The 14703-nt window shown below is 33.8% G+C and overlaps 7 protein-coding genes across 7 annotated transcripts; 6 read left to right on the forward strand and 1 right to left on the reverse strand.

Annotated features, from left to right (window-relative positions):
• Nucleotides 1-1048: 1048 nt before the first annotated feature.
• On the reverse strand, nt 1049-1980 carry MONOS_3482 (uncharacterized protein; the record flags this gene model as incomplete). Its single annotated transcript, XM_067873488.1, has 3 exons — nt 1049-1061; nt 1262-1455; nt 1510-1980. 3 exons carry the CDS (start codon nt 1978-1980, stop codon nt 1049-1051), a joined length of 678 nt encoding a protein of 225 aa, XP_067721056.1.
• A 609-nt stretch (nt 1981-2589) lies between these two features.
• On the forward strand, nt 2590-4880 carry MONOS_3481 (putative TMS membrane protein/tumor differentially expressed protein; the record flags this gene model as incomplete). Its single annotated transcript, XM_067873487.1, has 9 exons — nt 2590-2608; nt 2660-2740; nt 2800-2867; nt 2923-3018; nt 3069-3230; nt 3295-3499; nt 3578-3928; nt 4109-4445; nt 4523-4880. 9 exons carry the CDS (start codon nt 2590-2592, stop codon nt 4644-4646), a joined length of 1443 nt encoding a protein of 480 aa, XP_067721057.1. The 3' UTR covers nt 4647-4880.
• A 4-nt stretch (nt 4881-4884) lies between these two features.
• On the forward strand, nt 4885-6055 carry MONOS_3480 (putative ubiquitin-conjugating enzyme; the record flags this gene model as incomplete). The annotated part of the gene is made up of 6 exons (XM_067873486.1): nt 4885-4887; nt 4988-5117; nt 5164-5204; nt 5264-5365; nt 5426-5700; nt 5789-6055. The coding sequence occupies 6 exons, from the start codon at nt 4885-4887 to the stop codon at nt 5889-5891; spliced, it is 654 nt and encodes a 217-aa protein (XP_067721058.1). The 3' UTR covers nt 5892-6055.
• Nucleotides 6011-7536, forward strand: MONOS_3479 (putative nucleolin). The gene is made up of 2 exons (XM_067873484.1): nt 6011-6674; nt 6750-7536. The coding sequence occupies exons 1-2, from the start codon at nt 6055-6057 to the stop codon at nt 7459-7461; spliced, it is 1332 nt and encodes a 443-aa protein (XP_067721059.1). The 5' UTR covers nt 6011-6054; the 3' UTR covers nt 7462-7536.
• A 161-nt stretch (nt 7537-7697) lies between these two features.
• On the forward strand, nt 7698-8409 carry MONOS_3478 (cytochrome b5 domain-containing protein; the record flags this gene model as incomplete). Its single annotated transcript, XM_067873483.1, has 4 exons — nt 7698-7768; nt 7837-7940; nt 8009-8074; nt 8132-8409. 4 exons carry the CDS (start codon nt 7698-7700, stop codon nt 8407-8409), a joined length of 519 nt encoding a protein of 172 aa, XP_067721060.1.
• A 133-nt stretch (nt 8410-8542) lies between these two features.
• MONOS_3476 (uncharacterized protein) lies at nt 8543-12207 on the forward strand. The gene is made up of 2 exons (XM_067873482.1): nt 8543-8716; nt 8766-12207. Exons 1-2 carry the CDS (start codon nt 8606-8608, stop codon nt 12027-12029), a joined length of 3375 nt encoding a protein of 1124 aa, XP_067721061.1. The 5' UTR covers nt 8543-8605; the 3' UTR covers nt 12030-12207.
• Nucleotides 12208-12252: 45 nt separating this feature from the next.
• MONOS_3475 (putative Ribosome biogenesis protein - Nop58p/Nop5p) lies at nt 12253-14412 on the forward strand. Its single transcript, XM_067873481.1, has 7 exons — nt 12253-12373; nt 12423-12796; nt 12873-12924; nt 12985-13067; nt 13132-13527; nt 13649-13898; nt 14003-14412. Exons 1-7 carry the CDS (start codon nt 12276-12278, stop codon nt 14283-14285), a joined length of 1536 nt encoding a protein of 511 aa, XP_067721062.1. The 5' UTR covers nt 12253-12275; the 3' UTR covers nt 14286-14412.
• The last annotated feature ends 291 nt before the right edge of the window (nt 14413-14703 follow it).

Consider the following 14703-nt stretch of genomic DNA (forward strand, 5'->3'; position numbering starts at 1 on the left):
AAATTTCAATTTAACCTGAAAATTGAACACAACGAAGTTTTCAGAAAAATATGGACAAATTACAAAATAGCTGATATTTTCTCTTTATTCAATGTTTTCATTTTTTTTTTTTTTTTTTTTTTTTTTTTTTTTTTTCTTTTTTTTTGCTTTTTCAAATTATGTAACCTACTCTTCAACCATCACTGAGAATGAAAGTGTAGTTTTTCTTTTCTTTCTTTTTTTTTTTTCTTTTCTTTTCTTTCTTTTTTTTTTTATTATTAATTCTGGAGCGAAGACTGAAAATTTATAATAAGTTAGTGATTAAACAAAAACGAAAAATAGATCAATGAAATAAATACAGATATACATCATTTGCCATTTTTCAAAAAGAGAAAAATGAAGATGGATAAACGAGAAGAAGTTGAATGCTTTGTTTCAAATTGGAACATCTTTATTTAACATAAAGATCTATTTCTCTTTGAAATGATTCAGGAAATAATTTATCAATTGAAAAAACAAAATAATTTTGTAATTAATAAAAATCTTGAAAAAAATAAAAGAATAGATTTCCATTTATTCCGATCAATTAAAACATTAAGTGAAAAAGAATTTTTATTCGAAAAAAACATAATTATTATTATTTTAAATTTTCAATGAAAAAAAAAATTGTGGAGAATATTTGAATCAGTTATAAGCAATAAAAATTCGTATTTCACTTTTTGTTTTAAGGTGGATAGTGAGGTTGTAATTTTTCTTTTCAGAATACATTCAAAGAGTTTCATTTCTCTCTTTCAATAAATTGTAAATTTTGGTTTAAATATTTTATCACTTGTTAATTTCTGAAACTGAAAACAATGATGTCACATTCATTCCTTAAAAAAAAAAAAAAAAAAAAAAAAAAAAAAATACAATAAAATAAAATTAAATATTATATAAATAAAACACTTTCCGCTCCGTTTCTCTTTCTCTTTCTTTTTTCCTTTACTTGTTTGCAAACATTTGCTGCATTTTTTTTTTCCTTTTTTACAAAATTCAATAAAACGAAACATATTTTCATATTCAACATGCTTCAGATTGCTGATCTGAGAAAAGTTGAACAAGTGAAAGAAATTGATCGAGAAAAGATGAAATAAAAGATTGAGTTTGTTGAAAAATATCAAATAGAATTTGCGTTGATGGTGAATTAATATGAACAACTTTCAAAAGTGTGCTAATATGATGTTGTGCTTGCTGTTTGAGTAAAGTTTTTTCATCAAATTGAGCAGAGTTCGACTTGGCAAACAAGGTTACGCTATCACGTTTCAAAGGAGGATGAGAATGAAGCAATCGAATTGCATCAGTTTCAGAGCGAAGTGATGACAGTATTGAATGAGTGCCTTCTGAAGACGATGAATTTAACAAGTTTTCCGAAGCAAATTTTTTGAAAAAAGGCTCTGTGAACTCCAAATTTTGAGGGGAAGGTTCAATGAAACGCAACTTTAAATAATAAACATAGCATTTGATTGATCGAAAAAAATAAAAAATACACACTTGAAAATCAGGAGTTTTTGAAACAGAATCCGAAGCAGCTGCTTTGACATAAAATTCAAATGGACACTGTTTTTGACCAAAGCTAGCAAAAACACGGAAAATTATTTCAATGACAATCTTATCGAGAGAACATTCAGATTTTTCCATGTCCGAATCTTCTAATGATTGTTGCTGCTCATTGTCAACTTGAATAATTGGTGATGACTCTGATGATCTTCTGTAACAACCATCAAGAAGTGACACTCCTTGAATTGCTTCCCAAAGATTGACAAATATTTCTTCTTTTGATTTTCCAGAAGATTGTTGAAGAATTTCACCAATATTTTTCTCTCCAGTTTGAGTTGTTGAATTAAATGAACTATCATCGATTTCACTTCGTAAGCGTGCTTCCACTTTTGATAATTCTTGTGATGCTTCATCGCAATCTCCAACCTCAGATTCAATTTCTTGAAGTTTTATAATATCCTTCATAATATTATCAAGTAATTGAGTCTCTGTACTTTTATCAAAAGTTGGATAACTTCCATCAGAGTTTATTATTTTGTTAATTTTTTCCTGTGCTTCTGTTTTTTTAAAAATTAAAATTGAAAGTGAAAAATTTTTTGAAAATTTAAATTACCATCAAATATTCTTGTTGAAGAATCTTCAGAAAGTAAAAATTCCCAAAGTGCCACCATTAAATCAGAATTTTGTTGCATTTTGATTGATTCATTCAAAGAAAACTAAAATAAATAACACAATTTACAATTTTTAAAAATCTATAAATATACAAACAATTGATTCATCTTTGCACATCAACAAATCCTGTGAATCAAATATTTGAAGGTTTCCAATGGATGTCTCCGATAAAATATGAGGGAGTTGCTCTGACATCCTTCTCAAATAAAAAATATTTCTATTTTCATCCCAATTTTAATTTTTGAAATAATAATCTCTTTTGATATCTATTCTTTATGATGCATATTAATTATTTCTATTTTCTGGTATTGAATTATATTCACGATTATCAATTCTATTGCAATTAAGTTGTTATGGGAAATAATTCTGTTGATTCGTAAGCAATTTTAACCCTAAATCTTCATGGGAAGTTGCATTGGAAGTCAGTTCTAATTATTTTGCATATATATAATTTTTATCTTTTATAAAAAAGGTTGCATTGGGTCAGCTGTAGGAGCTGCTTGTATTGGATGTTGCTGTACTTGCAGAAAAAAATCTAAAAGCACAGACCTTTGTATGAATTTACATGCTTGAATGCATTTGAATATTTTATTTATTTTCTTTATTTGAAAGCTGCTAGGATTGGAACTCTTGTTCTTTTGAGTATCGGATGTGTTCTAATATTAATTGGTTCCATATGGGTTTGAATGATATCTTTTCGAAAAAATGTCAATTTTTATATTATCTTGTTAATAGGGCTTTCGAATTTTTAATAACAAACCTTTTGGCTATGATGTTGGAGGATGCATTGGAACAATTGACCTTTGTTCTGAAAAACTTCTTGTTTTGAGGGTATGTACTTTTTTATCATTCATTGAATATCACCCGTTGGATCTGTATAGATTGGAATAGCATTAGTTCTAACGTTTTTGTTCTTCTTTCTCATAAGTTTGATAATGTGTTTCACGGCAAATTCTGCATGCTTATCGTTAAATAATGGATGGTGGGTGTTTAAAGTAATACTGTTTCTTGGAGTTGTCGTTGGGTGCTATTTTATCCCTCCAGTATGATTCCTTTTTATAATAATTATGAAAATTAACATTTTGAAAAAAATTACAATAATCATAGAAAGTTGTTTCTGGATTATTCTATGTGATGGTTATCGGAAGTGCAATATTTTTAATTATTCAAATTGTGCTGCTTATTACCTTCTTTGATGCTTGGAATGAAAGCTGGCGAGATAAAAATTGTCTTGCTGGCTTGACTATCTTCACAATAATAGTAAGCATTGGATGGATAATCCTGACTGCTTTGACATATGTCTTTTACAACAGTTTGCAAAAAGCAATTCTTGTTTAATAACATTTCTTGCTATTATTTTCATTTGGAATTTTTTCAAAAAAATATTTAGAATGCACTCTCGATTTGGTGTTGACATCTGTCGGAGTTGCCTTTGCGATTATCATGATACTCATCACATTCAAAGTGTCTTCAGCGTCGATATTCACAACGAGCCTTGTGCTGATCTACTGTGCCTGGCTTAACCTGTCCTCGCTGATGGCCAACCCCAACAACGAATGCTTCACATTCTATGCATATTCCACAAACGACGGCGCAGGCGGAACGGTGATGAAAGTGTTTTCTGTGCTGTTTACGTACATCGCCCTGTGCTTTTCGTCGTTTTCGTACTCTGGTCAGATGAAAGGGCAGGACAGCCCAAGCGTTTCGAGCAACGAAACAGCGGAATACAAGAATGAAACAGGTGTGGATATTTATTAGAAAGAAAGCAATTTTATTCCTCACGATCATTGAGAACGATTGATTTATTTTGCATATTTTAATAACTGCCTTAATGGATCTTAATCTTTATTTTATTTTATTTTATTTTATTTTATTTTTTTGTATATAATTCTTGTGATTAATTGTATCTTTTTTTCATCAGATGAGTACAAAAGACCTCGATCCAAAGAAATGGCTGGCAACAAAGACGATATTGCGGGAAGCATTTCATCATATTCGTCAATTCGAAGAAGCGATCAGCAGATTCAGTCAAACCCCGTTGCGAATGGCGAGTCAATCATTGCAACCTCTCAGCCAATGCCTGAATATGCCTCGTCTTCGACTGACGTTTCGGATGAGGACAAAACGAATGTGAAACCTTATGTGTATCCATATTGGAAGATGTACTTAATCTACATTTTGGCTTCAATGCACATATCTGTTGTTATCGTTGGCTGGTCGGTTACAGATAGAGAAGCATTGTCAGGCTTATCTGCAGGGTTTGCATCATTAAGAAGAATTAACACGAACTATAACATTTACTTTTTAATATAATTATTGGCATTTTTTTTTTCAGAGCAAGCACTGCTGCGATGTGGTCCAAAACTGCTGCCCATTGGGTTTGCATTTTGCTTTACATTTGGCTTATGATTGCACCAGTTGTGGGCCCGAAACTCTTCCCGAACAGAGTTTGGGAATGAAAATGAATCATCTCGCATTAAATAAATAAAAACCTTTCTTTAAGCTTTTTTAAAATGATTTTAATTTTTTTAGTATACAGTATTTTGTGTCTTATTTTTTAATTGTTTGAAAGTTATTTTTTGTTATTTCGAAATGTTTATTTTGATCTTCAACCAATATTATTTCATTTTCTAATACCATTTTTTAAGTTATCGAAAATTATTTGATCATATTTTCAAAACTCATTATTAACCAAATATGGTATGATTTTTTAAATCAGAATTATTGTAAAACTTTTAACATACTTATTTCTATTTCAAAAATATGATTGACTTTGCGTTTTTTTTACAATGATGTTTAGCTTAAATTGAAAGAATTGGCAGAAAAGAGAAGAAGAGAAAGAGAGAAAGAAGCTGAAGGAGGCGCATCTTCTAGCGACGATTCAACAAAAAAACGTGCTGTTTCACCTCGATCACTCGTTCTTTCAACAGGTTTTTTTTCCTACCAGTTTTAAATTGAATCAATTTTTGTTCCAAGATATTAACTCATTACAGTTGCCAACATCATTCAAAATGAGAGTTTGACGCACATTTAAATTATGTATTTTCATTAAATGTTTTGCTTTTGACATATTCAGTTCCCAGATCCTTCAAGCATTCGAGAATTAGAATTCATTATCACTCCTGAAGGAGGAATGTGGCAAGGCGGATCTTTTCTATTTCATTTAACTTTCCCAGCTGTATGCCTTTGGAGTATTTTTTAAAAAAAATTCATGAGAAAATTATGAATTTTTTAATAGAATTATCCTAACTCTCCACCAAAAACAAAATGCATGACAAAAATTTATCATCCAAACATTGATTACGATGGAAACGTTTGCTTGAATGTTCTTCGCGATGCTGAATGGACTTCTGCAATGAACATTGAGCAAGTTGTTTGTGGACTTTCATTTTTGTTCTATGAACCAAATCCAGCTGATCCATTGAACAAAGAAGCAGCAGCTTTGATGGGACGTGACATTGAACTGTTTAAGAGGAAGATTAAGGATACATATAGAGGCGGATATGTTGATGGGTTTGAGATAATTTGCGAATTTTTAAAAAATTTTATCATTAATTCACTTATTTTTGTGAAATAAAAAATGTTCTTTATTTATTTTAAGTGTAACTTACGAAAGACAGCCCATTCAGTTTGCAGTTCCATCTTCTGGTGCATCTTCTTCCAGTGTCCCATCATCGAGTACACAACCAAGCACAAGGAAATAAATTGTGAATGATTAATAATAAATTATTTATTGAATAACTCGATGCATTAAAATAATTTAAAGATTTATTGCTATTTTGGCATATCTTTCCCATAGTTATTTTATATAAACTTTTTATTACTCAAAATTTCAGATAATAAAGAAAATTTTGAATTTTTTCTGAAATGGATGAATTGCATAATAATATAGAAAAGAAGAATGAAGGAATATTTACGGATTTTCATCCATTAAAAGAAAAAAAACATAAAAAGAAAAAGCATCATCACAAAGATTCAAAAAGTGAAAAAAAACACAGATCTTCAAAAAATCATAAGAAACGCATGCTTGACGAAGATTCAAAAGAAAGTTCAAGCGATTCGACTGAAGAAGATGAGAAAATATCAGAAAGAAATAACTCGTCAGATTTGGGCACCGAAAGAAACGAAGACTCGCAAAAAGCACCTAAAACAATCCACGTTCATCACAAAAAATCACATGCTTCAGAAAAAAATGATGAACAGATGCAAAAAGTGAAGAAAATAAAATATATCGAATACTCAAGCTCCGAATCAGACTCATCAAGCTCTGATAGTTCTTCAGATGAAACATCGGACAGCACGAAGCAATTGAACCCAGACATGAAATCAGATTCTAAGGCTTCAGATGAACCAACTTCAGCTTTTTTGTGTACAAAAGGAGAAATAAATAGTGGAGATAAATTAAGACAGATCCATATTTCAGGGATTTCATTCAACACAACTAAGTCATCAATAATTTCTTTTTTGAGTCAGTTTGGCAAAATAAGGTATGCACTTTTTTTGAGCTTTAATATTGAAAACATATTTTCCAATTCTTTATAATTTTTCGAACATTTTTTCAGTCGGATTTTTCTTCCAACAAAAGGTGACGGTAGAATGCTCGGTTATTTGTTTTGTGAATATGAAGATGAAAAATCAGTTGATAAAGCTGTTTCTTGCACGGGTCAAATTCTTGATGAACGACCATTGAACATATCTCCTCGTCAGCAAAAAGCGCCACCTCCAGCAGTTATTGAAGTTTCGACTCCCGTCGAAGTGCAAGAGAAAATCGAATTATCTCCGCTGCCATCACTATCACATCAAACAACAGCAACTCAGCCTCAAACAGCAAAAGGATCTTCGACACTGTACTTGGGGAATCTGCCTTATGGAGCATCTGTCGATGCGCTGAAGGAGTTTTTGACTCCAATTTTAGTTGAATGTCCTTTTGTCCGCGTGAGAATCACAACAGAAAAAGACACGGGACGCTCAAAAGGCTATGGCTACGTAGATTTTGGGACAGTGGAAGAAGCAGAAACTGCATTTCATACACTTTCTGGACAAATATTCAGAGGAAGGGCACTAATAGTTGATTACACTGAAAGTAGAGAAAACAAACGAGGAACTAAAAAAAGTAACAACGCGTCATTTTCTCAGGGCAATGATCGCCAAAAACAAGCAAACAGCGGTAAGGAGCCATATAAGCCAAAATTCTTCAAGAAAAACTTCCAAAACGATGAAAATTCTGATGATTCTCGAAAAATTCACTGGAAAGCAAATCCTGAAGATTTATAAGATATTATTTATTTATAAAAAAATATTCACTTCACAATTTTAAATGAAAATAATCAATAAAAGAAACAAAAATTCAATTTTGCATTATATTTTTTGAGAAAAATTCCCACTATTTTTATTACTATTTTTACATAATTTTTACAACATTTTAAAATTATTGCATACATGCTACGTCAACAGCCAGCATATGAGATAGTTTTGTCCTTATTTTGGTTGAGAATAATTACCATATATACATGATAAAGTCAACTCTTCCAGAGATATCTTTTGAAGAAGTTTCAAAGCATTCGACAGATTCTGACCTTTGGTTTCCTCTTTTCTTATCAAAATAGTCTTCTTGACTTTCTTCTGTTTTTATGGTCATTTTGTTTATAGGGTTATTGTGAAAGGGATTGTCCTCGATGTGACAAATTTTAAGCACAGAGCTGGAAGAGCTCCTCTTCTAAAATCAGGTGGAAAAGATATAACAGAATCATTTAGTATGAAGAAGAGTTCATAAGAAAATTATCATTTAAACAACTTGCAATTATTTTCTTCTTATCAACAGACAGATATCACGCATATGTAAATTGTGCTTTTTTACCAGGTGTCAAAGTTGTGGGTAAACTTCAAGGTTGCACATATAAATCAAACTTACTTCATCCTTCTTTACAAATGCCATTTCTTACAGGTGCAGTTACCTCACAATCAACATCTTCATTTTCATCATCATTGTTTGGTATGCCTATTATTGGTTCAGAGCCTGCTCCATCAATGCCATCTGCTCGCGCCTCTTCATTTCCACATCAGCCTTCTGTGTTCCAACCCATTTCACCACAACCTTCATCTACAGAAGCAAATACAAAAATGTCCAATTTTTCTTCGCTTTCAAAAGTTGATGAAAAGCCAAAAGAAGAGAGCACAACAAAACCATCAATCATTTCTCCAACAGACTTAACTTCTTCATAGAATATTAAATCGACTTCTTTTTTTTTTGTCCATTAAATGTATGTCAAATTTCAAATATGTATTATCCACACGACTGCGCATAAGTGAAGGATTATTTTGAAATCAAAGAAGTTGAAAGGCTTTTCTATACAAAAAAAAAAAACAGGAAAATGAAGATCATTGATGCCTACATAAAATTTTATTTTTGGATAGCTTAATGATTTTATGCTTTATAGAATTGTTTTTAACAGTTTTTTCCTTTGGTTGTGAAAATATTGCAAACCATTCATTTCCTTCTGATATTAAAAATTGCTTGGAATCAATAATTGTTTGAATAAAGTTGCAATGTGTTTTTTATCTAATTTTTACTATGTTAGATCACAGATGACGAAATTAACAATACAGTAGGCCTTACAAATCAATTTCTTGATAGTTATGTTCTTAAAGATTATTCTTTAAACCCACCACCAATCTACGAATTAAATAAAGTGAATGTTACAGAACAATTAGAAAATATTTGGAAACCTATCCCTCAAAGAAAATATGAATACTACGAAAGAATAAGAAATGCAGTTAAAAAGTTTCACGATCCTTTGACGAACTTTATTCCCCCATGTGCAAGTCTGTTTGTTTATGTTCTTCCAATAAATTTCGAAGCCATACACACCAATAACCAATCAAATGGAGAACCTTTTATTGTGGCCAAAAAAAACAATAATATGGATGCATTTAGTTATTATTATAGCAGCATTAAGAATGATGTATTTATCAATAAAACAATAACAAAAATTTATTTAGATCCAGCTTCAGACAAATCTAACAGCGAAAGCGCTTTTCAGACAATATTTAGTTGGGCTAGAGACCAACGCTTATCGAGAGAACCATTAAATTCATTAAATCTTGCTCTTTCATATTATTTTTCGAATCGTCCGGGATCTCTTTTTGACATTCCGCTTAATGATAATATTATTGTAACATACAAGGATGGATTGGCAGAGAGAAACGTTTCAATACCATTTTATTCGTATATGCTTCAAAATAATACCAAATTAAAAGATTATTGTGCTTTACGGAATGAAAAAACAGCAATTGACAATCAACATCTCAAGAGAATATCATCATCCCCTCTTCATTCAATCAATTATGAATCAAATAACTTTCATATTCCTCAACGTCAACAATCACCATTAGCATCTTCAGCTTCCTTCCCACCTAATAAGGTTACTGCAAACGAAGAAAGCAACATTGAACGGTTTGAGGAAGGATCCATCAATTCACTGTACTTCAAGAAGGAACATATAGGAATGATTATCATCCGGTCGATGGCCCTTGAAGATTTAAGCGCATACGGGAAGACAATTTTTGACGGTGTCAATTTCCTGAAGCAGAAGAATGTCAGCAGAGCGATTATTGACATGCGGGGAAACCAGAACGGGAAAGTGGATATGGCGTCGCTCACATTCAAGTTCTTTTTCCCAGAGGCGTTTCCTTACTTTGGGAAGCTGGACATGGTGAAGACAAACGTTACGAAGGAGCTGACGAAAGTGATGCTCGCAGACTCGTTCACGACGTTTGAGGACATCGACAGCTTTGAGCCGATAAAAGACTTGTATGGCGGGAAAACGGTGAAGAAAGAGAATTTAGATACGAATTGGACGCAGCCGTTCTACAGGAACACAGAGAAGCTGTTTCTCTTTGGAGACTCGTCCCACAGAAAAGAATGGGAAGGGCATCAGCTGTTTGCGCCGGAGAATCTTGTTGTTGTGAGCGACGGGACAGCAGACTCTGGGGGAGCAGTGTTTATCAAGCACGTCCGGGAAAAGAAGCTGGCGAAGATGGTGGGGCTGGGGTGGGCAGAGAAAATGAGGAAGGAAAACAAGATGAGTTCTGCATTTATGAGAATGGAAGCAGCAAATGATGGAAACAGAAATAACAGAGAAATAGACAAGAACGAAGGAAGAAGAGAAGGAGAAGGAGAAGGACAAGGAAAAGGCGAAGAAGAAGAAGAAAGTGATTATCTGTTTAACTTGGCAATCGGGACAACAGGTGGCCAATTCAGTGCAGAGGCTATTCAAAGCTGGAGGGAGAATGGAGATGTGATTGTGGATAAAGACAAGCTGCCTGAGGGATATATGCGCAAATCGACTGATTTTCTGTTCTCTGTGCTGAACATGTGGTCCTTTGACCCGCAAAACAGTGAGCCCAAAATACTTGACTATGATTACCTGCCACCTGACGAGGCCATCAGCATCTTCCCGTCCAGCGAGCAATATTCTGAAGAGAGCCTGCAGAAGCTTGTTGACGCCATCGTCGAAAGGGGTGTGTTTGAGAAGTGCTACGAATGGCAGGTGCTTCCGGATGCAGATTGCGCTGCGCCGGATGGGAAGGAGAATGAGCTGTGGGGAAGGCCCTGTGTGAATGGAGCGTTTGACAAAGGGAGCTGCAAGTTCAGCAGGTGCAAGCGAGGGTATTATCTGAAGGACGGAAGCACGTGCACGGAGATTCCTCATTGGGAGTATGCAGAGAAACAGAAACAGAATCCTGAGGGCAAAAAGCACAACTACACGATGCTTTTTGTTATTCTTGGTTCGAGCATTGCTTTGATATGTGTGGTGGCGGTGGGAGTGTGTCTGCTTGTTCGGCTGAAGCGGAAGAGAGCGCCGGCAGCCAACAAAAGTGTGTCTGAACAGGATGACATGTGGGACGAAGACTCAGAAGATGAGGAGCATCCGAGAGACAATTCGAGAGAGTCCAGATGGGATGGCAATGATGATGATGATGATGATGATGATGATGATAGCAATGGATTTAATGATGATGATGATTACGATGATTACGATGATGATGATGATGATGCATACACACACAACTACAGTGGAGAAGATGGGAATGCTGGGTATGACAGCGAGGGCATTGAGCTCCACCGGCGGAAGGGGAAGAAGAGGAGGAGGGTGACTGTGAGAGACCAGACAACAAATAGAGAGCGAATGAACGAGGCAGCATTCAGAACAAAGGGAAACATGAGTGGGAAGAAGAAGAAGAAGAAGAAGAAAAAGAAGAAGAATAACACTAACACTAACACTAACAATAGTAATAGAGTAGGCATACAGCCATTGCTGAAGGAAGGCACTGTGAAGAAGAGTGGGGCAGCTGGCAATGTTCTGCTTGCAGCTGATGGGATTGACACACAGCGAGTGATTGGCCTTACTCAGATTGCTTACAGCTTACCCGCATCTTCTTTGTCTGACTTGCAGTCTCTCTCTAATTTCTCTGCTTCTTCTGCTGTTTCTTCTCCTTCTCCTTCTTCTGCCACTCGACGCTCTCTTTCTCCTTCGTCTTCTGTTTCAGCTGGATCTTCCCTTTCCACTTCACATAACACAACTTTGTCTTCCTCTTCTCCCTCTTCTCCCTCTTCTTCTTCTTCTTCTTCTGTTTCCACATCGTGTGATGCGTCTGCTCTTTCCTCTCTCAACACACAAAACATGACATTCAGAACAATCACAACTGAAAGCGGAAAGCAGGTTGTTGTTGCAACAATTATTAAGAAGAAGAAGAAGAAGAAGAAGAAGAAGTTAACAGTTGCACAGGAAAGTTCAAATAAAGAAGAAGTCGCTTCAACTACTCCTATCTCTGTTGAATGATGATGTACAAATGCGTTAATGCATTGCTATTTTTTGTTCAGCTTATTAATTTTTATATTTTGTTGTTATATATTTTTATGTTTCACAAAATATTATTTTTTTCAAAATTTTCTTTATAAAATTTAATTTTTTAAATAGATATATTTTAATTTTTAAAAATTATAATTAAAAATTTTAAGTAGGAATGATTTAATTTTTCGATTCGAATAAAGGTTTATATCCCATTTTTAAAAGGGATCCAAAATAATGTTGATTCTTCTTGACACTCCGGCAGGCTTTGGGCTTTACCAAATCGATGACAAAACGCAAATACAACAATTAAATGCTTCAAATATTAGTTCATTGTATGTAGAAATAAATTACAATTTTTATAACATAAATTTTTAAATGAAGATCAAAATTTGTCGGGTTCACCAAATTTGAGAATATGAACGATGCCCTTAGCGCAGCTACACACATCACAGAAGGTAAGCTGCCTTCACAATTGAAAAAGTTTTTGGAAGTTGAAGTGAAACAACATCATCTTACTGGAGATCTTGGAGTTGCAGATCTTAGAATTGGAAGTGCAATAAAAAAGAAACTTGAAATCAACTGCGTTTTTGATAATGACTTGCTAGAGCTTATGAAGCTACTGAGAGGAGAGTTGGAAAAAGTTGTAAGTTCAGATGATCTGCGCAAAATGTCAATTGGTTTATCCCATTCCCTTTCCAGATTCAAGTTGAAGTTCTCACCAGAAAAAATTGATGTGATGATTGTGCAAGCTGTTGGTTTGCTTTATTAATCAAATTGCAATGTGGACAAAACTTCAAAATCTTCAAAAAATTGAATTTATTTTATTCGCAGGTCTGTTGGACGATATTGATAAAGAAATCAACACATACGCAATGCGTGTTCGGTTTGTGACCGGTTATATATATATAAAAAAATTTAAAGCGATTGTCATTATTTTTATTAGTGAATGGTACGGATGGCATTTCCCTGAACTTAGCAAGTTAATAGAAAGCAACATCCAATATGCTCAAACAGTAAAGAAAATGGGTAGGACAATTCAACAATTTTATTTTTATTTCGAGAAATACTTTCTTTTCGACTTTAATCACAGGTCAAAGATACAATGCCTTGACGATGGAATTTGGAGATATTCTTTCAGAAGAAGTTGAAACGAAGATGAAAGAGGCAGCCCATGTGTCCATGGGAGTTGCAGCTAGCGATGATGATATTGCAAACATCAAAGCGTTGTGCGAACAAGTGATTGATCTTTATGCATCTCGTCAACAGTTGGCTGATTATCTTCACAACAGAATGACTGCCATTGCACCAAATCTCACTCTCCTTGCAGGGGATCTTGTTGGAGCAAAGCTTATTGCCAATGCAGGAACACTTCTCACACTTGCAAAACATCCTTCTTCTACTGTTCAGATTCTTGGTGCAGAAAAAGCACTTTTCAGAGCACTGAAGACTGCACACGCCACTCCAAAATATGGTCTTATCTATAGAGGTTTGTACGAAATTGATGAATTTACATGATATTCACATCTTATTTCATTTTATTATGAAACATTTCATTTTAATTTTTATTTTCTTTCGAATGAATCACCATTGTCCAAAAATGTGTTCAGCATCTATTGTTGGAAAGACCTCGGCCAAGAACAAAGGTAAGATGGCACGTGTTCTTGCCAACAAGCTTTCACTTACAGCGCGTGTGGATGCACTCGGAGAAGCACCTGCATCAGGCGAGACAGGAGTAGACACATCAATTGGACAGCGCTGCCTTGACCAAGTAGAGAGAAGGCAGATGCAGCTTGACGGAATTGCACCTCCTCCCATGTTGCCAAAGAAGGGAAACATCGAAAAAGCACCACAATATGTGTATGTTATCACATCTTATATTTTTTCCCACTGTATTAATTTGATTTTAACTATTTTGGATTCTTGTTCTCATTGAATGCTATCCAATGAAACATTATAAATAGTCCTCAACCATCATACAACACAACAACTGATGCAGTCGTGACTTCATCTGCAGATGAAAAAGCAGAAAAAGCAGAAAAAGAAGAAAAGAAAGAAAAGAAAGAAAAGAAGAAGGAAAAGAAAGAAAAAGACGAGGATGAAGACGATATTAAAGCCGAAAAGAAGAAGAAGAAGCATAAAGATGATGATGAAAAGAAAAAAGATAAAGAAGAAAAGAAGAAGGAGAAAAAAGAAAAGAAGAAGGAAAAGAAGGAAAAGAAGGAAAAGAAAGAGAAGAAGGAGTAAGTGGGGTTTAAATTATTGTTGTGTAATTTATGAGAAGGTTTGAATTCCAAGTCACACTTCACATTTTTTAAAGTATTTTAGTGCAATATTAGCAATGCTAAAACATTTGCTATTACTTTTTTTTCAATGGACGTCAGAGTGTATCTTGATTAAAAAAGTGATGCGTACCTGTTTAAAGAATATTTTTAATGAGAAATTGAGTTTATTTTGATGAGATCAATAATAACATAATATTCGAAAAAAGTGTATGTCATATGCGCTTAGCAGGTCAACAAGAACTCATTCATGCGACAATTGCAGATTAAAGTGTGCAATTTTATTTTTCTTTTAAAATATCAGAAGCTTTTTAATTGTTTCCTTTTATTTAAAAAGAAAAACGAGATGCGATGGGTTTGTTCATTATTTTAATAAATTTTAT

This window comes from Monocercomonoides exilis (assembly GCF_001643675.1).
Source record: "Monocercomonoides exilis strain PA203 chromosome Unknown scaffold49-690789, whole genome shotgun sequence".
Taxonomy (NCBI): domain Eukaryota; phylum Preaxostyla; order Oxymonadida; family Polymastigidae; genus Monocercomonoides; species Monocercomonoides exilis.